This window comes from Sciurus vulgaris (assembly GCF_902686455.1).
Source record: "Sciurus vulgaris genome assembly, chromosome: 7".
NCBI lineage: Eukaryota > Metazoa > Chordata > Mammalia > Rodentia > Sciuridae > Sciurus > Sciurus vulgaris.
The window spans coordinates 114,556,834-114,579,046 of NC_136467.1; the positions used below are offsets into that span (position 1 = coordinate 114,556,834).

The following is a 22,213-nucleotide window of genomic DNA, read 5'->3' on the forward strand; positions in this document are numbered from 1 at the left end:
TGTTTCATGGTCACCAGGCAGAAACTAGCAAAGCCAGGTACAGACCTAGGGCTTCTGGGCTTTCTCTTGACACCCCTGCACTACTGTGGCGTTTTGTTTTGTTTTGTTTTTGTTTTTTCCTGATACCAGGGATTAAATCCAGGGACACTTAACCACTGAGCCACATTCCCAGTGGGGACATTTTCTGTTTTGAGACAGGGCCTTGCTAAGTTGCTGAGGCTGGCCTCAAACTTGTGGTCCTCCTGCCTTAGCCTTCCAAGTTGCTGGGACTACAGGCATGTGCCCCCATGTCTGGCTGTACTACTGTTTTTGGCCTTTCCTTGACTTCCTGGTGGCACAACCTATTATCACACCTGTCTGCTCTCATGCCTCTGCTACCTGGCATAAGGCAAATGCTCAGGGAGTGGGAAATGAGGAAACAGGGATGCCAGAAGCATCAAACAGATCCTGATCCTTCTCCTGCTTTCCTGGTGCCAGTTGTGATGGGAACAATGACCAGGTCCCAACACAATTGTGCCAGTCCACACCCTGCCAGGGTCAAGCCTCCAATTCAAGCCAGTTGGTACCTCTCTGGGTAGAGACTCATTGTCCCCATTTTTTTAGTCTCCAATTTCCAGTGTATAGGGCAAGGCCAGGAGGTATACGCCCCAGGATCCTGGTTCAGAGATCCTCTCTTCTAGAAAGGACCTCTCCATAGGGATGGTCCCCTGCCCACAGCTGCCATTCCCAGGGCACCCGTGTGATCTCAGGCCAGGTCTCCCATCTGGGCAAGGGGCAGAACTGGCCCTCAGTCCTGGACATGGGTACCTCCCAGAGCTACCTGGGGTGTGTGTCCCAACATGGACCATCGAGTGGAATGGGGCACAGCCCCTGAGCCCTTCCAGCATCACCTCTGAGGCTCTCCCCAGCCCTCTGAGGAACCATGGACTCCACTCAGCACACAGTACAAGAGTTTATGTCCACTCTCCAGGTCAGAAGTCAAGCTCCACCCACTACAGAGAAGCATGGCCAGGCCAGTGGCTCTACCTATTCTGACACTGTCAGAAAAAAATAACCGCAATACCACCAGACATATTCAGACCCTCAGCCTAACATTTGAGATTTGGCCCCCACCCGGCCCCACCTTCCCCTTGCCGCCTTGTCCCTCGGTCCTCCCACACAGGAGGGTAACACTACAGCAAGGCTGGGCCCTCCCAGGGGCCCCAAGCACACCCACCCCTGAGCCCAATCTAGAGTCCCTTCTGCCCTGACTCCACTTTCCTCGTTGTCCCCGTCTTCTCAGAGCCCTCTCTTCCATGAAGCCTGTGCTAACAGTGGGAAGGCCTCCCTCCTGCTCCCGGTTGGCATTCTCCTTCCTGATTTTGGCTACCCTCCACCCCTCATGCTCTGCCCATGCTCTGTCCCCTCCTCAGTCCTTATTAAGCGCTCCTTTCCTCTCATCCCTCTAGATGGGTTTCCCAGCTTCTGTCCTCATGCTCAGGTCTTCCCATCCTGCACAGTCCTCTTGGGTGACATCACCCATTCCTATAGTTTTCAAACCCTAAACTCTGACTCTCCAGACAAGATCTCTCTCCTGAGCCTCAGATGCCTTCAGGCAGACATCCTTCAGATGTTGAGAGGTCGTTATGTGAAACTCTGAATCCACACTCCCTTAGACCAGCACTCAGTGATGGCATGGCAGCCCCCCAGAGCCCTGGGCATCCCCAAGACACCCCTCCCCATCCTCTGCTCCATCACAGCCCTTCTGTCCTCTCCCCAACACCTCTTGGCTCCATCCACCTTGCCCCATATCCACAGTGCCCACCCCTATCCAGGCTGCCAGGGCTCTCTACTGCTACTGCCCATCAGGTGGCCTTCCTACTTCTAGTTTTGTGCCCCTTGAACCCATTCTCCACATAGAAACCAAGGGATCATTCAAAAGCACCAAAGTAATCATGCCACACTCCCATTTAAAAGCCTCAGCTGGCTCACCACACCCTCCATGGTGCCCACAGACCCTGTTTTCAAGCCCATTTGCTGCCATGTGCATCAGTGTGGTGCATTCTGATTACCACCTCCAGGCCTTTGCACATGCTGTCCCCTTGGCCTGGGAGGCCTTTCTCCTGCATTGTCGCCTGGCTGTACTACTCACAACGCAAGACTCAACTCAGAGCTTGGAGGACACTTCCTCTAGGAAGCTGTGCCGCCCCCTGCATGGTCTCAGGCCCTTAAACCTGTCTACCTCCATCACAGCCCTGAGACTGCTGTGTTCCCTGGCAGCAGGAGCTGCACATAGAGCACTCCAGGCCTGCACACCAGGACTCCGGGAACCTGGGGACAGGAAGTGGGGGTACAAGCCCAACCTTACCTGTCTCTGTGGGCCTGTGGGATCTGACTCTCTCCGTCGAGGGCGGGGTCCCGAGTGCAGAGGCGAGTGGGAAGGGCTGCCAGGCGTGGGGGGCTGTGACGTCTCTGACCTGCCATCAGCCTGGCTCATCTGGGGTGGTGGGGGCTGGGGCGGCATCTGCCGCAGGTCCTCCTCAGCCAGTGTCTGCATGCTGCGTCCCCGGGGCCGGACAGTAGGCTCTGTCCCCGGCCGCCGCCGCTCCTCACCCTCCTCAGGCAGTGGCCGCAGCTCCTCAGGCTCCTCGTCCGTGGTGCCTGATGTGCTGGGCTCAGCCCCAGGAGGGAAGTCCTTGAGCTCTGTCTCCTTGTCAATGATGACCCACTCCTTGCTGTCAAAGTCCTCCTCCTCGGCCAATGGCACCGAGCGGAAGGCGTTGCTCAGGGCCTCCTGCTCCACCGAGGCTGACACGTCCATTCGGCCACTGGCCTGCCGGTCGGCATGGCCTGTGTCCACTGAGAGCATCTGGGCCGGCTGTGAGGAGCAGGCCTGGCGTGAGGGAGAACCAGGCAGATCCATCCGGGACCTATGGAGTTACCCACATAGGACTCAGTGCCCAGCCTCTCTGGAGCCCCAAGGGTCCCAAGCAGGTGACAGGATGGAGTGGGACTCTTGCTCCTGACCACAGCACCTCTTCCACCTGGGCCAGGCCCAGATACCTCTGCACTGCCACCCTCCAAACTCACTTCCTAGAAAGACTTCATTAGCTCATTCATTCATTCAGCAAATATTTCTGAGTGCTTACGATGTTCCAGGAATATAAACATGCAGAAAATAAACTCTGATTTCTGTGCCTTAAGAACACTGGCTATTCTCTGGGCCACCCCAGGGAATCTAACCTTCCTAAAACTAGCTGAGCCGTTGGTGGCTCCTTCCTGGCATATCCAGGGCAAGCACAACCACCTGGCTCTTGAGTATATGGATAGCTTTTGAGCCTCTTCTACTGCCCCACTGCAGGCCTGCCTGGCTGCTTCCACTCCTTGCAGGAAGGGCCTTGTTAGCCCAGCTCAACAAACTCCGCAGCCCCCAAAACCAAGTCTGCATTCCTTAGCCTGGCACCCAGGACCCTCCCAACCAGACTAGGCCTCAGTTCCTCCATTTCCCTAGCCAGTGATCTCAGATTCACTCACTCTTCCCAAATTGCCCACAATCTCTACACCTCTGTAACTGTATGTATGCTGCTCCCTACACAGCCTGTGCCACACTTGCCCTCCCTCCCACACATTCTGTCCCTCTGCCTTTTGTTCTCTGACCCAGTTCAGATGTACCTTTTATAGGGAGCCTTTCCCATCTTGTAAGGAGGGCACCCTGAGCCCCCCTCACATAGTGGACTTCATGTCTGTTTACATATCTGCCTTCCCACGAGGCTGTAAACTCTCAGGCATGGACAGACTCCCTCCAACCTGTTACCTTTGTGACACCTATCCTGCATCGGGACATCTCTTTGTTACTACTTGGAACTGTGCTGTGAATTTCACAGTACTTCCAGAGCATCTCAGTTTGGGGTGATTCCATCTCCAAGATGAGGGTATTTTTGGTTATACAATAGTGTGCGGAGGGACAGGATGCTGTGCAAGAAAGAACTGTTATCTGCCTAATGCTGGGGTACCCCTTTGAAGACCCTGAGATCTAACTCATCTCGGGTCTGGACCCTGTCCTCATATTTGGCTGTGGGCAGAGGACTGACTTAATTCTTCCCCAAGGACCAAGCCTGTGGTTCAGTGGCTCTTTAGCTGTGGAGGAGGGTTGCAAAGCAGGATCACCTGTGGGCCTTTCTCAAAGTACTCCTGCCCAGCCTGCATTGAAATTGCCAGATCAGATTCTACTCCATATTTTTATCAATCTGTTAGTGAGACTTAAAATAAAATACTATGCAGGGTCTCATATTTATATACCCCTATCAATGGTGGCCATCACTTCTTTTTCTGAGAGCACAGTTTGTTTTGATGGACATAAGGAAAAAAGATGACAACAAAGGAAATGAGGGTCTGATCTGTGTGTACGTGTGTGCATGCATGCATGTGTGTGTTTTGAAGACAGGGGCCAGGAAGGTAGGCAATCCATACTTCTCCATCTTCTCCATACTTTCTCCTGCTCCCCGTGCCTGAGAGCAGCCCACCCTCTGCCATATGAGATCCTGAACTTTCCTTTCCAGAAACTCTCTCCTTAGGCCTATCCTTCCCCACTATTCCTAAAACTAGGATTGACTATGACCAAACCAACTTGCTCATTGTTGGCCAGAAGCAGGCAGTTCTCCAGCACTGTCTTGCTCGGGGCACCTCTCCCGGACTCCACTCACATCCCTCCAACTGCCCTTCCTCATGTCTCCATGTCCAGAACTCTCCATGCTGAGGGACTTCAGGCTGAATACGGATGAAGGTGTGGTCTTCAGTGCCTGGAGGGCCAGCCCGTGAGTGTGTGAATGAGGACCAACTTGGGCAAGTCCACACCCCACAGAGGTTCTGTGCACCTTCCTGGAGGTGGAGTACATCTGGGGGCAGAGTCCAGGAGAAGAGACTATGGCGGAGGGAGGTCACAAGGAAAGATGCTGAGTGTGTGTCAGAAGGGACACCCTTCTCCACCACAGGGCTGAGTCCTGGTACAGAGGAGGCCCAGGGCCCACTGTGGAGCAAAGCCCACTCAGAGGCCCCAGAAAGTCAGGAAGCATCTCACCTAGTGTTGTCCCACCTACTAATGGCTCTGATGGGGATCTGGCCGTGGCCCCCACAAGCCACCCCACACACGGTCAACATCCCAAAGGCTTCCCTGGGCTCCACATTCCAATATTCCCTCCCACCAGCCATGTTCCTGCTGGTCCCATCCCCCACTTTGACTTGAGATCCCTCAGCTCTAACCCCAATATATTGCCCTGTCCCCTTCTTCAGCAGTTCCCTGAATCCTTCTTCCAGGACCCCTACCTCACCTGCTCTTGAGGAATTTATAATTAGTGATTAGGAAAGTTCTGAAACATGCCCACAAACTCTTCCCTGGCTCCTTATGGGCCCAACCTGGCATGAGCTGGGAACTCTCCCAGGCTACCACTGACCCCGGCTGAGTCTAAACCCAAACTGAGCATAATTCTCAACCCTTCCTAGAGACCCCACCCACCCCCGCCTCTGCTTCACACCTGGCCTTTCCTGCAGACCAGCCACATGAAGTAGAGGGGATCAGGGGCTGCTTTTGCCCCCTCCAGTTGCAGACTCACCTCCTCTCATGTAGCTCCACCCGCCCATCCGCTGTGGAGAGCCTCTCTGACTCGGGGCTGTTGACCCTCCGGTAGCGTAGAGAACGCACTGGGGTTGTTGGGGAATCTGGGGGGGCACGCACAGGGGAGCTGGGGACTCCCACACCTCGGCTCTGCTCCTCCTCCACACAGGGGGTCTGTAGGAGAGGGGTACAATGAGTTGGGGCTGACAAGGTGGCTTTCTCAGGGTGAAAGAGCTATGGGGGTGATGAAGCTGCTGAGATGGATCAAGGCCAGGGTGGTGGAGGGGACCAGGAATGGAGGCAGGGCAAGAGGCCATGACTGGGGAGAAGGCACTTTGGAGGAACCATGTCGGAGACCCAAGGGTTGGGAATAGGGGGAGGCCATCACACCCTCCTCCCTGGCTGCAGTTACTTTGCCGATGTTGATGCGGAGTTTGTTGCGGTTGACATCCGTCTCCTCCCAGACTTCAGCCTCGGGACCCCCGGGGTGGGGGACAAGGTGGGGACTGGGGCCTAGCCCCTCAGGGGGCCTCCCAGGCAGGATTGGGGGTGCATTCTCCTGGTCGCTCAGGTGCTCGCCCTGCAGCACATCCTCAGTGTTCTCCCGGAGCAGGTCTCCAGGCACTGGGGTCACGTTGACCACCCTGGAGAGACCAGGAAGGGACCATGGGCAAGGCTGGCAGGGGTGCCCTCTTCTCCCAAGGCCCCTCCTACCAGTGCAGGCCCTGGAAACCCCTGAACATGGGCACAGAGGAGGTCTGGCAGGGAAGTGTCCTAGGTTCTTCACTGTCCCCAGCCCATAAACCCTCTGAGAGCAGATCACTCAAGTTGGCAGGGTCATCGAGGAGACCACCGGGGATTGGCATGTCCTCACCTAGCTCTATTTACTCAGGAGATCCTGTGGCTTTCAGAGGCCTGCAGGAGTTCTAATGGCCCTCAGTGGCTGGCCTCCTTGAAAGCCAGGAACAGGCCCAAAAAGAACTACCTTGGAGCTCCTTAAGCAGCCTCATTACAGAACTGGGCACCATAGTGTGCTGGCAAGTCCTATGGAGCCTCCCTCCTAAATGTGGCCCTGGGTTGACCATTCCCATCCATCCCCTCCCTGGACCACCTCTGTCTCTATGCCTGCCACTTGGTCCTGAAATTGCTGACCCCACCATCATTAACATCCAGCAGAAGCACTTTGAAGGTGTGGCCTGACTTCTCTATGGAGCCCCAAGCCATGCTCTGCAAATTAATGAGTGATGAGAAGGGAAACTGTGGGGCTCTGGTCATTTCACTTAGGATTCCTTGTTCCCCCAGGGACACACTAAGGTCAAAAGCTCCAAATGAGGAGCTAGAGTTGTGGCAAAATTTCCTGAAGTTCCAGAACTCTGCTGTTGAGCACCAAGAACAGGAGAGACAACCAAGCTTGTCCAGGTAGGAAGAGGAGGAAAGGGCTGGCTTCTGGAAAACGGCTCCAGGCAGGAGTTGGCCTGCTGCCCCACCGGCCATCACCCCTCCTGAGACTCACCCAAACATGGCTGCTGTCTGCCTGGTGTTCTGCTGGGGTGGGGTGGAGGTGCTCGTGGACAGGAGGGCATCTGTGCCCGCCTTCTCCCAGTCAAAGGCCTCATTCTCAGCAATGCCTCTCTCCTTCATGCTGTTCTCAAACACCGACATGATCAACTGCAGGGGGTGGGGGTGGTGGGAGGACAGAGAGGTGACCCCGGGGCTAGCCAGGTGGAAGGGGCAGTTGCTGGGATTGCAGGGAGAAGAGAGGGGACTTCCAGGACAGGGATGGGCCTACAGGGGCATTGGAAGGAGAAGGGCACATTGATTTTAAATGAAAACATGCACAAGATATGCAAACAAGCATGCAAATTATCATCTTAGATTAAGCCCCACCAGCTGGACACAAGTCCTCTGAGATCTTTCCCCAATGACCATCCCCAGACGCCTCCGTCATTCCCACTGTCTCAGCAGGCAAATCAGCAGCCCTGGGAGTTTCTGCATGGGGTCATGCTCTGCACAAGCTGCCTCCCCTGCTGGGGTGCTTCTCCCACCATCCTCTTCTGTGACACCTCACTTCCCTCCCACATGGCTTCCCTTGTATTCGCTGGACGTGGTGCATCCATCTGAATTGCTCACACACCTGTCTGCCCATTCCAGCAGTAGGTGCTGAGCCCAGCAGGGGATGCTCACAGCCATATGGTCTGGAGGACCCCATGAGGCTAAGCCAGGGTCAGGGGGCACCTCTGTCAGCAACTAGAGTTCTGGACTCAGGAAGTAGCAGGCAGCTACAGACCCTCTGAAGCCCCCAGATCATTACACTTCTGAATTGGGTCTCTTAAGAGTTCAGACAGGTGCTCTCTGTGGAGTACCCACTTGCTCAAGTGCCTACTATGTGACCCACAGTGTCTGGGCTTCCCACAGGGTGCAGTACTGTGCCTAGCCCACAGTGCTCTCCTGGTGGAGCACAGCTGACACGTCCCCCATCTCCCAATCAGGGTCAGTGGGTCCCATTGGGCATGATGAAGGTGCCTCGGAAAGAGCACTGGACTTGGAGTCAGATGCACAGTCATGCAATGCATAATGGCGTCTTCGTCAACAACAGACTGCATACGTGACAATGGTCCCATAAGATTATAGTGGAGTTGAAAATTTCCTGTCACCTGTTAAGTCATAGCCATCATAATGTCACAGTGCAATGCATACTCAGTGTGGAGATGCTGGGGTAAACAAACTTATTACATGGCCAGTTGTATAAAAATATAATACACATAAGCCAGGCACAGCAGCACACGCCTGAAATCCTAGAGACTCCGAGGCCGAAGTAGGAGGATTGCAATTTTGAGGTCAGCCTGGGCAAATTAGTGAGATTCTGCTACAAAATAAAACATAAAAAGGATGTAGCTCAGTGGTAGAGGGCCCAGGCTTCCATTCCCAGTACTGAAAAAAAATTCAATTATGTTTCATACCTGATATATACTTTTTATAATTATGTTAGAGTGTACTCCCTCCACTTATTAAAAAAAAAAAAAGTCCACTATAAAACAGAACCCGAGCATGACAGCGCAGCGCATCTCAGCTTTGCTGCATCACTTGTTCGCATCATTTTCTCTCTTGCTTGATTTAATCTCATTTTGTTCATCATGGCCCTCAGAGAAATGGGCTGTACCACACAGACATCACACTGCACAGCCTAAGTGTGCAGTAGACGTTCCCTCTGGGCTTGAGTAACTGCACTCTGTGATATTCACGATGACAAATTAGGAACAGATTTCTCAGACTGCATCCTTGCCATTAAACAATGCCCGACTGTACCTGAGCCCAGTCCTGCTCCAAACCATGATACCACACCTCACTTTCCCCATTTGTGAAACGGGAACCATCATTCCATGTGGCTTCCTGCAGAGTTTTGGCGTAATGTATTTGAAAGCACGTGGCTTCAGGAATTGTTATGTATTGGAATAATAACATTATCCAATTGTCATCAAAGGCTTCTTCTGAAGCTTAAATGGCACTAAGAACAGAGCCAGCTCTTGATACATCTTAGCTGTTACTACTGTTTACAAGGAAGGGTACAGAACAGTTTGGTGCAGTTAGAAGACCAGGGGGAGGTGCTCAGAGTCAGCTCCAGGCCTCGATGGGAATGGGCTCTGCTGAAAGATGGTCACCCCCAGAGTGGTGTCCAGGGCTGCAGGAGCAAGTCCCAGGCTCCCACCTGGTAATCAGGCTTGGTGAAGTAGTCGAGGCTGGCGATATGGTCCAGGAAGAGGTGGAACTCTGATGGCATGTGCTTCAGCAGCATCCGATGCTCATACTTCTCCTTGATCATTCCCACCTGTTCCTGAAGGCAAGAAGAGGGTGGGGAAGATGGAACACAGTGCCCCGCCCCTGCCTCCTTGGACCCAGTTGTGTGGGTCTCACCTTGTCCTTGATCTTCCTCCATGGCAGCTGGCCCACTGCAAACTCCACCAGCATGTAGAAGAGGGACCATAGGTCGTCGTGGCGGCCCATCTCCTGTGGGGGTGGGGAGGGAGTCACCCACAGCTCTCAGGTCCTTCCCTGGGAATAGGCAACTGACCCTTCTCTGAGGGGCATCTGTCAGGGATGCTGGCACACAGGTCCCTGTGCACAGAGCTGGGGTCTCCCTGAGGACACAGCTCCTGACCCACCCATGCACATGGATTCCATAGTCAGAACTTTTGTGTATACTTTGCTGACCCACAATAATTTGTAGTGGGAACAGAAGGGATGGAATCCCTGAAGAAAAGGAAGAAAGTAACATCCTGGGGAGCCAAGAGTGGAGACTTCCTCCAAGCCAGGGTCTCCACCATGCAGATTCACTCCAGCCCCTGCCCCGCTCCTCTCTCCACCCTGACATAAGCTGCCAGGCCTACTCCCTTCCCTGGCAGTGCACTTCACCCATCCTTGCCCATTCTGCCCCATCCCTCAGCCCAGCCTCTGTCACTCACCCGGTTCTTGTGGGCATTGACTGATGCATAGCGAACAGTGCCCCGAAACCCGGCCACATTCCGAGGCTGCAGAGGAGAGATCACAACCAGGAACCTCACCCATTACCCCTGACCTCAGCCACATCTTGGTCCTACTACCAATGGGACCCTGACCCCTGGCCTGCCTCCACCTGCCAGACAGCAGAAAAGTCAGAGAGTGTGACTGTGGTATCCGCCAAGGGCCCAGGCAGTGGGGAGGGACAGGCTGGGTTGACCCAAGAGCTGGGGATGCTGATGCTGAAGACAAGGCCAGGCCAGCTTAAGTAGCTGCAAGAAAAGTTGGTAAAGGGTCCCCACATCAGGGGGTGGGGTGGGGTGGGGCGGGAGTGTGTCACTGGCCTGAAAGCCCAGAGCTCTGTGTGCAGTGGTACTCACCGGACGAACATCCCCTGTGGTGTTGGTGTACTGCCGGGCCAGCCCAAAGTCCAGCATGTAGCACTTCCTGTAGGTGGAGGGCAACCTGCCCATGGCAAAGTTGGACTGGAGAAAGACGAGCTGTGAGCCCCAGGGGCTCCAACCCCAGAACTCCCCAAGAAATAGCTCTGCAGCTGGGGAAGAACCCCCAGCCCCACCTAGTCTCACACCCAAGGAAAGCGTCCCTGTTTACATGGATGCCGCAGTCAAGGTACCTCATCTGCAGGGCAGGTGTGATTATCCTCATTTTAGGGTTGAGGAAGCTGAAGGTCAAAGAGGTGAGTGGACTTCTCTGAGAGCACACAGCAAGTGATAACCCAGCTGGGCTTCGAACCCCAATCTGCCCAGCCCTAGGTCCTGGCCCTCCCCAGCAAGGCAGTGTGGTTTGGTGCAACTGTCCAATGTAGCAGATCTACATTGTTCTTGCTGTGTGTCCTTGGGCCACTCAACTAATCTTTCTGGGCCTCAGTTTTCATCCCTTTAAAATGGGATGTTTTTTCTAGCACCAAGATCCCAGATACCATAAAATTGGCTACCTGGAATTCCTTACCAAGCCCCAACCCTCAGTCTCCTTCCCTTAATCCCTTTGTCCTTCCCCAACCCTGTCACCTTTCTAGGTTCAAGGGCTACTCAGGTCATGGGTGAGGGATGAAGAAGAGTGGAAAATGGAGGCGGGGGCTGGGCAGGATTGTGTGCTCATGGGCAGCAGGGAGAGGAGATGGGGTTTGGAGTAGAGAGCAGGAGGGGTTTGGGTACAAGAGTTTGACCCAGCCCAGCCACTGTCATCATGAAGAAACCAGGCACCCAGAGATGGAGAGGAAGAGTGGGGGGCAGCACTCACCGGCTTGATGTCACGGTGCAGAAAGCCCACAGAGTGAATGGCCTCGATGGACTCCAGGATCTGCTTGCCCAGCCGCAGGGTGGTGCTCAGCGTGAAGGTGCCTCGCGGCTGGCTGCGGCGCAGGTCGGCCAGGTTCCGGCCCTGAGGGTTTGGGGACGCAGACCGGCCTCAGCTGCACCATCCACCACCACTGTGATACTCCGCCCAGCCTCGCCCCAGCGCGCTCATTCCCTGCTGGGGCCACAGTCTCCCTTCCCTGCTCCCTACCCTGAGGCACAGCCTCTCCCTTCTTGAGAGGGAGGTTGGAGGGTCACCGGGAGGACTCACCTGCAGCTGCATCACCACGTAGTTGAACTTCTCGTTCCTGCCACAGCCAATGAACCTGCACACGTGGTCCTTCCCTGAGGGGCACAGACAAGGACCTCCCAACTCCTGCTCTTTCCTCCTCACTTCCAATCTCAAGATAGGCGGCTGAACTCTTGCTCCTGCCTCCCAGCTCCGTGGACCCATGGATGCCTCTACCGTCTCCTCCCCCTGCCCTTAGCCCCATCTTCTCTCTTACTCTCTGGCTCATCACCTCCTTTAAGCCACAGACCCATCTCAACTCTGTCATCACCAACACGGCCTCATCCCATCACTCTCTGAGACTGTTCCCACTCTATCAGCCCCTAGCTCCATCATCCCCCATCCCCATGCCCTGGGCCCATACCTTGTAGTTTTTTGAGCACAGCCACCTCCATCTTGAGAACCTGCTTGGGCTGCTGGGCTGACTCCACCTTAAGGGCCACGTTCTCCCTGGTCAGCAGGTCCATGGCCTCGTAGATCTCACCAAAGCCCCCGCCCCCGATCTTCTTCAGCTACAGAGATAGAGGAGAGGAGTCCTAGGGATCAGAGCAGCTCCTCATTCCACTACTGTGCACTGGCTCCTCCACTGATGGGGGAAGGGAGGAGCCCACGTCTCTTTTCCTAGCTTCATCCCATCAGTGTCCCCTGCCTCCCTTCCTCTCCTAGTGCCTCCAGACAGACAGTTCAGCCATGGATATACAACCACACACATGTGCACATGTGTATGCACACACACACACACACACGCACAGGGCCAGATGTCAGAGTAGAAAAATTAAGAGATCTGCGATTAAATGCAGACACGCAGATGAGCCTGTCTATATAGAGTACTAAAGAGATCATAGGCTGCTCTGGTTCTCTTCTTTTCTGATTCCCCCAGTGCTGAGACCCCAAACAAAAGGAAAAATAATTCCAGAACCTCTCAGCCTCAGGATGGGAGCTGACACTTCCTGGGGCTGTCAGTCTTCTGAAAGATGTTCATGGAGGGAGAGAATACCAGGGGCGGGTGAGACTCAGTGAAGGGTGTCAACGACCCATGCCCACTGAAGAAGCTCACATCACACCCAAGGTCCCTGGTCAGAGGCCCAAAGTCTCCTCTCCAGGGCAGGGTGCTGTTGGAGCAGGGCAGGAATGAGCTTTGGAGAAGAATATAACCTCATGACTGACCCCTGAGGCCCTCCTCCTGCAGCCTCCCAGCGCAGATGGTGAGAAGGGCTGAGAACTGTGAGGAAGAGCTGCCAGGGAAGACGAGCAGAGTTATGGAGAGGGATTAAAAATCATTTTGGCTTCACATCTGTGATCCCAGCTACTCGGGAGGCTGAGGTAGGAGGGTCACAAGTTTGAGGCCAGCTTAAGCAACTTAGCAAGACCCTGTTTCAAGATAAAAAATAAAAAAGGATGGGGATGTAGTTCTGTGGTTGAGTGCTTACCTAGCATGTGCACCCTAGCCAGGGGCATGGGAAATCAGTTCACCTGAGAGGTCCAGGGGTCTTGGGTGGGTAAAGATACTGTTGGCAGTGAAAGGGGAACAGGAAGAAGGCACTGAGTTCTAAGTTTGGGTTAATAAAGATGTACAACTGGTTGGGCATAGTGGTGCACACCTGTAATCCCAGTGACTCAGGAGGCTGAGGCAGGAGGATTTGGGAGATCAAAGCTAGCCTCAGCAACTTAGTGAGTCTCTAAGCAACTCCAACGAGACCCTGTCTCTAAATAAAATATAAAGGGCTGGGGATATGACTCAGTGGTAAAGTGCTCCTGGGTTCAATCCCTGGTACCACAAAAAAAAAAAAAAAAATGTACAGCTGATTCTCACCTCTGCAGAGAGCCTGCCCACATGGGTGGCCTGCCCTCTTTGAACCCTCATGTGTCCTGTTGGCTCTACCTCACCAGTGTAGCTGGGTTCTGATGGCCCAGCAGGTAAACTCCTGCGTTTCTGCCACCTCCTGCTCCTGCCACTCCAAGAATGACTGTTGAATGGTGGATAAAACCGAACTGGAGGGAGGAAGAGCCCAGGGCAGAGCTAGCTGGAGGACTGAGATGGGAGTTCCAGAAGGTTATAATCGAAATCACTCCAGAGAGAAAAGAGTGAAGGAAAGATTGAAAATACAAAGGCTAAGTGGGAACATGAAGCTTCCTGTGCTCAGGAAGGAAAGGAGGAAAGAAGGACCTTGAGAAACCAGAGTAGCTTTCTGCTTGTGATGAGTTAGTCAGACTGGGAGAATTTCAGAACCAGAGGGGACTGAAGCAGACTCAAGGGACACAATGGCACATTTTCCTCTGGGAACTTCAAACTCCAGGGAAATGCTAATATCTTCTAGATACCTCTCTGGTTTGCTATGTGTGAGTACAAGGGAAGGCAGGGGAGTGAGCAGCAAGACATCCCCAGTTCACAGACAGTGAATCCCCAAGGCTTCATCGGAGAAGCACCAGTGAGGAAGGTCACATGAGTCCCTGTTGTGCACAAAGGGAAAACTGACATGGGGAGGGCAGTGGCTCACCTGGGGCCACCCTAATAGCAAAGCTGGGTTTCAAAGAACCCAGGCAATGGAGGCAGAATCCACAGTGGTGTGGAATCCACTGTGTTGTGAGGAGCCCTGAACCACATCAGTTTAAAAGTGCGAGGGTTGAGATTCGACCCGGGGCTGCCGGGGTTGAATTCCTCCCAAGTGCTTGCTGGAGGAAAGGAAGGCTCACTCAGAGCAGCAGAGACAGTTCTGACACCTACTCCCCAACTTCCCAGGGTGCCCAAGGGTGTTTCTGTTTCGCCTTCATTTCCAGACAGAGCCTGCTTCTCCTTCCTTGGTTCCTTCCTTATGCCTACCCTGCCAGAGAAACCCTCTCTGGCCAGGAGCTCACAGGGAGCACTCGACCAGTACCGCTCCTCCACCTGCCCCATGGCTGGGGCCCACTTTTCTTTCTTCTTCTTCTTCTTCTTTTTTAATTTTAATTTTTGGTGCCAGAGGCACTTAACCACAGAGCCATGTCCCCAGTCCTTTCTTATATTTCATTTAGAGACAGGATCTCACTGAGTTGCTTAGGGCCTTGCTGAGTCGCTGAGGTTGACTTTGAATTGGCGATCGTCCTGCCTCAGCCTCCCGAGCCACTGGAATTACAGGTATGTGCCATTGTGCCTGGCTAGAGCCCACTTTTCTATTGAACACAGTGACTAAGCTCCTGATACTATTTGAGATTCATGAAAATGTTTTATTTCGAAGTCAGAAGGAGAAAAAAAATGAACTTTTAGGTTAAAGAGAAAAATCTGATAGATGACTATATTCCTTTTATATGAATCTAGTCATAAAATACAATTTTTAGTGCTTTATTATGGAAGAAGGAGCCATGAAGGCAAAAGTGGCACAGGTCCATAAAAGTCACAACGCAGCCCTGCCCAAAGCCCCTGAACAGGAATATTCTCTCAATCTCCCTTTGCCAGACCATGTTCCTCCCCTCCTCCCACATTTTTTCATGATCTCAACCCCTGATGAAGAAGCTCCCTAAACTGGAGACGAAATTTGACACAATAGGACCAGCATTTACTTAGGAAGAAGGCGACCTTGGTTCTTGGTCAACTCTGAGGGACCTGGGTGAATTTCTTAAATGTTTTGAGTCTCCGCTTTTCCTCCTCTGTAAAATGAAGAGAATCAGACTACAATTGGTCATGAAGGTCCCTTCAGCTCTGTGGATGGGCTGATTTTTGGTGACTGTGTTGACCCAGTAGTTAGACAGATCTGGTTTCCCCTACCAATTATGGAATTTAGGAAATAAGCTAATCCTAGGCCTCAGTTTCCACAACCGTGAAATGGGAAGAATAGCAATATCTCCTGCATAAGTTGTTGAGGTAACCACGTAAGGCATGTTGCACAGCTCCTGACAACAGTAGAGCAAAACAAATACTAAGTTTTTATTGCTGTTTGTATTCTGATTCTGATAAGCACCCCTCAAGAAGGACAAAATGATTTCATTTTTAAGTGCTCCATCTATTGCCATTGACCCTCATATTTTCCTGGCCACAGCCCATCTCTAGGCAGTTTTTTCTTGGTTCCAGAGTTCTGCCTCCCATCTCAGTGACACCCCTCACTAAGGAGTGCACCTGGCCTCTCAGTCTCCAGTTCTTCTGGGGCAGGGACAGGGGGTAAGGAGAAGCCCTGGGTCTGGCAAAAGAGTATTCTCGTTCTTCCCCAGCTTCCCTTTGCCATTTCTTGCCCCACTCATACCCCATTCCCTCCCTCACAAAGCACAAGGAAGTCCTAGCCTAAAATCAGCGCGTGTGTGAACACTCTTTTCTCACCGATTGGGTGCAAATGCCATTCTGTTTCCCATCTGCCATAAACTAAGCTAGGGACCCAGGGGGTCTTGGAGGAACACTCCTCACTTTGCCATACCCTCCTTCCTTTTATGACTATCCTTCCTACTCTTCCTCTCAGGAAGTCCCCCTGTGGACCTAGCTCCTAAACTCTTCGCTAGTGTCTCCTCCTCTCCTCCCCTTCCGACCCACCCCCACCCTTTACCTCTTTCCCGGACCTCTAGGGGACCGAAGACGCCGGTGACTGTTTCCATGGAGACCCGCCTGCACCCAGACCCCACCCTCCCCTCCAAACCCAAACCCGAGGTGAGCTGAGCCTTCTCCCTCCCACCAAAGCACGCCGGTGCGCACGCGCGAACACACACACGTGTGTAAACCTGACCTCTGTCATTCTCCTGCCCTTCCTCCTGGCTTCCCACTCCCTTGCAGACCCACAACCTCACACACTGGTTTCCCCCATGTCATCTCGTCTCCATAATGATGAGGACACCAGAGCGCTCTTAAACGACGAAAAGAAAGGGTGGTGGGACGGGGGCTAATTTACCATAGGTTCTTCCCCAGACACTATCATTCCCTCAACCCTCACTTTGCTCCCTCCACCCAGGCCCGCGAAGGCTCGGACTACAACTCCCAGCAGGCCGAGCAGCCTGAAGTCCTGGGCTGGATGAGCAAGGCACGCTGGGAAATGGAGTCTCGGCGTGTTGCACCTGCCGCAGCAACCGGCGAGGGGAGGAGGATGGATGGAGAAGATGGAGTGCGGTTGCGGTGGGAGCTGCCCGCAGGGCCTCTTTTTCTCACACCCAGGCTTTTCCATCCTCTGCCGAAGCGGAGGAACACATGTTCATTCACCCCCACTTCCCTGAGGTCCGGCAGAGAAAGAGGTCCCTCCCCCACCCCTCCCTCCTCCGCACCCCAGGTTCTGCAGCTCCTGGCCAGACATCCAACCAGGAGTTGTTCCAGGCTGGGCCCGAGCAACGTGACCTGGCCGGGAAAGGGGTGAGAGAGGGCGGGGTTGGAGAGAGAGCACTGGGAAAAAGCGATTGTCCACATGTGTGGGCAAAAACAATGACCTGCAAGTAGTATACAAATGAGCCCAGGGACACCTCCCTCTTAGTATAGAGGCGCCAAGGGCACCTGTATTAACAAGTCTTCAGGTTCTCTCCTCCCGCTCTTCGCCCCTCCCTCTGCCTCGCCGGGTCACTCACCACCTTCCAGCGATCCTTGACCACGTAGTTGGCCGGCAGGATGTCGGCCTGCTCCCCTCCCCCACTCATGTTGGTTTCGTCCTTAAGAGCGGCCGCTAGGCACTGCATCCGCCAGCCCGAGGGAGGGGTGTCCGCAGGGCCTGCCCTGGGGGGGCCATCTACCTGGGGGAATGGGGAGGGGCTGTGAGTGGGACAGGCTGCTGACCCAGGACCACCTGGCAGATTTGGAGAAGAGCTCCTCCACTCAGCCGGCAGGCATCCTTCCTGAACCCACTGGGCAGATGCTATAGGGCTCACGGGGTGGGGGGTGGGGGGGAGCACTGCTCCATGATGGAGGTCAATGGAAAAGATACAAAATACAAACTGGAAATGTGAAAAACAGCAACAGGACACATATATTGATGAAAAAAGGAAAGGACAATGATATGTGAACAGGCAATGGGAAAAACGTTTTACCAAAGAGACATGCTTACTAATGTGGAGAAGACTCACCGACCAAGGGATCATACTAAACTGGGATTTATGCTTGTGTAGGGAGCAACGAAGCCCAGAAGGACCAGTCTTGAGTGGTCCATTGGTGGTCCCCAGCACCCATATCTCCTCTGTGCCACAAAATGCTCAAAGAGCTGTGCATCAGAAACTTAGTAAAAAGGGAAGACTAATGATCAAGGGGTGACCCAGGGAAGACCCAAATCACAGTGACCTGATAACCAACCATGGAGATATGATCATCAAGAAAATGAGGAGATACAAGACAGCCTCTTGAGGATGGTACTAAGTAAGGAAGATGCAGCTGCTGAGGGGCATTCACCTTTCTAACAGTGAGAGACCCACACAGCCGCGGGCTGGAGAGCCAGGATGTGAGCCAGGGGTGAACACAAGATGATGGACTCAAGATATAAATTTCAGAGGGATGCCAGCCCTGTGATCATTCTGAAGGGACAAAGTCAGGTAGAATTGGGGAGAGCAGGACAGTGGGAAGCAGCCTAGCAGAAGGCAGGAGTGACAGATAGTAGCAGATGAAGGGGCATGGGGTGAGAGCCTCTGACCACATCTTTCTGGGTCTGCTCAGGAATCAACTAGAAAGAACCAGAAGGCATTAGAATGAGCAAAAGGTAAACATCAGGAGGAGTGTCCCAACTGTGAGGGGTGGGAAAGCCAGGCACATATTACCCAGAGAAATGTGTGTGTATAAGTGTGTGTCTCTGCATGTATCCCTTGGTGTGAGTGTATGTGTACCTTTCTCTGTGTATGGCTATTAGTGTGTCTGTGTGCTATTCCATGTGTATGCATTTGTGTATTTGTGTGTCTATGTCTGTATGTCTGTGTCTGTGTGTGCTTATATGTAGTTTGGTGTCTGTCTGTCTGTATTGTGCATGTGTGTAGGTATGTACTTTCTAGGTCTCTGCCAATCCAGAACAGGATTTGGAACCAGAATCTTGTCCTCTCCTCTTTCCCTCACAGTTTTTACATGCAGGATGCTGTGCCCTCATGGTGACCCTGGAGAGTCACACATAGAAGAGAAAGAAGAAAGTTACTTAAGTTGGGGACTGGAGGTGGGAGGGAGGCTGGAGAGGAGGGTAAGTGGCTAAAGCTATCTATAGATGTGGTGGGAACTACATTAACCCAACTTTCCTGAGGATGAGATAATTTCCAGGGGTCCTGTTTCTAGATATTTTGATTAAGGGGGCAGGATGGGAAATCCTTCAACAGGTCATGGGTCATGTGGCAGACATGTAAAGAAGAGATTCTTCATGGGAAGCCACACTGTCATTCTTTTTCTTGAAATGACTAAACTCAGCTGTTTCCTCTAATCCATACTCTTCCCTCCTGCTGAAGTGGGATATGGGGCAATTTGGAGGGCAGTGAGGGCAATGGAAGGATGAAGGGAAAAGTAGGAATAGAGTTCTGGAATAAAGGTGGAGGAGACAGACTGAGGACAAGACTGAAGAAATAATTGAACTGGTGAGGAGAGGCCCTTAAAAAGTTGAACTTGGGCTAGAGGTGTAGCTCAGTGATTTGAGAAAATGGTTAGCATGTTCAAGTAACATCAAAAAATAAATAAAAATAAAAAGAAGTTGAGGGCTGGGGGTATAGCACAATGGTAGAATGCTTCCCTAGCATTTATGAGACCCTGAGTTCCATCGCCAGCCAGCACCACAATAAATAAATAAATAAATAAGTTGAACTGGGTGATCTCTGGTGGGCCTTCCAGTCTTGTGAAGGTGGATTCTGTAGGTGGATGAGGAGAATTTGCGTCCTACTCCCATTTTACGACAGGCAAACTTAAAAGGAACAGAACAGGTGAGGTGGAAAAGGGAGACATGCTGCTCCCTCTCCTCTGTCCTTCCTGTTCCTGTCTACTTCAGGACTATGTTCAGCTCAGACTGGGGTAGAAGACACAAACATGAGAAATGTGACTACCCCATTCCTGCCCTTCAGGTAGTGAGAAAGACAATTTGGTGAGAAGGTTTGTAGGAATGTCTCAGAGTGCGCATGTATGGGAGTGTGGGACCAGTGATGTGTGTGTGTGTGTGTGTGTGTGTGTGTGTGTGTGTGTGTGTCCTAAGTGCTTGGGAGTGTATCATAGTATGTGAATATAAGTGTTGATCTGTAACTATGCAAGATGTGGACCAGGTGTGTGTGGGCATCTGGGAGCCCAGGTAAGGTGTCATAAAGCAGACAGATCCATGAGGGGTAATGGGAACAGGTGAAAGGAGGTGTGGAAGAGAGCAGAAGGGAATGGAAGGGATGTGGAGTGACAAGATTATAGAAGGGGGCTGGTAAGATAGAGACAAGTGAGAGATCATGATGACAGGTGAGAGATCATGATGACAGTTGAAGAAGTGACAGGACCATGAGAGCGTTTGGGGGCAGAGTTGACGGGTGAGGAAGTAGGTAAAAGAGAATAGTGGGAGGAATGGAAGGACCGAGGACCAGGGAGAGAGGGTCTGGAGAGGCTGAATGACTTGTCAGAGCTGACAGAAGAGTCCGGCGCGAAGCCATAGGGAGAGGGGACGGAGGTGAGTAGAGAGGGGCAAAATCCCCGGAGGACGGGCTGGAGAGGGTGGGTCTGTGTGCGGGGGCAGGGAGCGGTTCCAGGCCTCGGGCTGCGGCCCAGGCTGTGTAGGCCAGCGTCCCAGCTCCGGCAGCGGCGACGGCAGCGGGGAGGGGGAGCCGGAGCCGGCTGCGCTGGGAGGTAAGCCAGCCCGAGGCCCGATGAGCCCCCCCCCAGGAGCCCCCGTCCCGACCCCCGGCCTGCCCGCCCGGCCCCGCCCCGCCTCACCTGCTCTGTGCCGGCTGCGGCTGCGGCTGCGGCGGCGGCGGAGGCAGCGGCTCGGGGCGGCGCATCCCCCGTGGCCGGGGCGGGGCGGGGGCGGGGGCGGCTCAGTGCGGCGCTGTGCGGCCCGCTCCCTCCGGCGGCGGCGGCGGCGGCGGCCTCCGGAACCGGACCATCCCGGCCCGGCCCGGCCCCGATCCTCCTCGGGCGACCGCGGCGGCGGCGGTGGCAGAGCGGGGAGCTGCCCACAATGCACTGCGCCGCCAGCATCAGCACCAGCCCTGACATCACCGCCCCACCGCCCGGCCCTTACATCACCGCCCTTTCTCTGACATCACGTTCCACCCTGCTCCTCTCTACATTCCTCCAGCATAGGACTCCCTTAGTTGGATCTGCTCCAGCAGGTCCTCCTTACTGGTCTCTACCATTCACTTGACCCCATGCCCAGGGAGGGCCCCGTCACTTTTTACCTGTCCCCATAAACCTTACCTGTCTCCATCACTCTTTATCTTTCCACTTCCAGAATGTCCCTGTCACTCTGTTTCACCTAACTCCCCCACTACATCCTCCAGATGTTCTTATTACTTTTCTCTAAAGCCATTTCCCCTAACCTCCCATAAATCTCCACCACCCACCTCTTCTAACCATCCCACGCTTGAACCCCCTGTAATTACCTGTAGTTCTTAACTCAACCTCACATATGCCTTATCTCCTAACTTAACCTCTATTTCTTTGGCCTCTTCTCCCATCTGTTGACAAACTCTGCTATTGTGTCTAACTGCTTACCAAATAAGATACACACTCTTTACTGTGACATTAAAAATTCTTCCCCAACATGTGCCCATAAGGGAATATGACAGATGGGGAGTACTTTGAATGTACTCTGCACTCTGTCTCGTCAATTCCTCCTTTCTTCCTTCCATCCTTCCATTGTGTATGTCTTCCACAAATGCATGCTGAGCATCTTCAGCAGCAACAACAATAATAATAGCAGCAGCCATTTACTTCTGCCAGACACTAATTAACTTTACACATATTAATTCATTTATTCCTTTTAACTACACTATGACATAAGAGTAACTATTGTTACCCCCCATTTTATGAATGAGAAAACTAAGATAATAGAGGTACAGAGATGTTAAGTAATTTGCATTAGATTACATGGCTAGCAAGGTAGAACTTGGATCCTGATCCCAAAGTCCATGCACCTAAGTGCCATGCTGGGAGAAAGGATCACTGAGTCTGCAAGAGTAGTCAAGGCAAGCTTCTCAGAGGAAGCAATTTCAATTATAAATTTGAAGGATGAGTGGGAATTTGCCAACTGATAAATGGGACCTGGGCAGAGGGAGGGAGTGACTTCCAGAAGACAGCATGAGGCTGGGGATGGTAAGGCAAGATCATGAAAGGCCTTGTGTATCATTCTAACATGATTGGATTTTATTCATTTGGGTTTTGGAAGTGAAGTGGATACTATGGTGAGATATGCAGATCCCCCTTTAAAAAATCTAGGTATTCAGGTTTAGGGGTATAACTCAGTAGTAAAACACTTGCATGTATAACACCCTGGGTTCAGTCCCCTATGCTGAAAAAAAGTCTAGGTATAATTTCGCCAGCTACTTGAAGTGTGGGTGGGGCTGGCTGCTCTGGAATGACTCTCTCTTTGGGAATTGAGCTTGGCCAAGATCATACCCCTTTCCAGGGGTATCCCACATTTAACTTATTATCCTGTGAGTATA

At 52.9% G+C, this 22,213-nt stretch overlaps 2 protein-coding genes across 4 annotated transcripts in view; one reads left to right on the forward strand and one right to left on the reverse strand.

Annotated features, from left to right (window-relative positions):
- Nucleotides 1–20,717, reverse strand: part of TTBK1 (tau tubulin kinase 1) — a 43,667-nt gene extending 22,950 nt beyond the window's left edge. For 2 of the 3 annotated variants that reach the window (XM_079148086.1, XM_079148088.1), the window contains exons 1-13: nucleotides 20,484–20,717; nucleotides 17,198–17,359; nucleotides 12,054–12,201; nucleotides 11,672–11,745; nucleotides 11,345–11,485; nucleotides 10,465–10,569; nucleotides 10,051–10,116; nucleotides 9,503–9,595; nucleotides 9,297–9,422; nucleotides 7,104–7,258; nucleotides 6,003–6,234; nucleotides 5,589–5,764; nucleotides 2,348–2,909 (exon numbers count right to left, since the gene is read on the reverse strand). In XM_079148086.1, coding sequence (XP_079004212.1) covers nucleotides 2,348–2,909; nucleotides 5,589–5,764; nucleotides 6,003–6,234; nucleotides 7,104–7,258; nucleotides 9,297–9,422; nucleotides 9,503–9,595; nucleotides 10,051–10,116; nucleotides 10,465–10,569; nucleotides 11,345–11,485; nucleotides 11,672–11,745; nucleotides 12,054–12,201; nucleotides 17,198–17,305 — 1,986 coding nt within the window. In that variant the 5' untranslated portion in view covers nucleotides 17,306–17,359; nucleotides 20,484–20,717. The remainder of the gene's footprint in view (nucleotides 1–2,347; nucleotides 2,910–5,588; nucleotides 5,765–6,002; nucleotides 6,235–7,103; nucleotides 7,259–9,296; nucleotides 9,423–9,502; nucleotides 9,596–10,050; nucleotides 10,117–10,464; nucleotides 10,570–11,344; nucleotides 11,486–11,671; nucleotides 11,746–12,053; nucleotides 12,202–17,197; nucleotides 17,360–20,483) is intronic. The other variant, XM_079148087.1, reaches the window with a different exon arrangement.
- The window catches only part of DNPH1 (2'-deoxynucleoside 5'-phosphate N-hydrolase 1), a 38,401-nt gene continuing 36,273 nt past the window's right edge, over nucleotides 20,086–22,213 (forward strand). The window contains exon 1 of the mRNA XM_079148115.1: nucleotides 20,086–20,220. The gene's annotated coding sequence lies outside the window, so the exon portion shown is untranslated. The remainder of the gene's footprint in view (nucleotides 20,221–22,213) is intronic.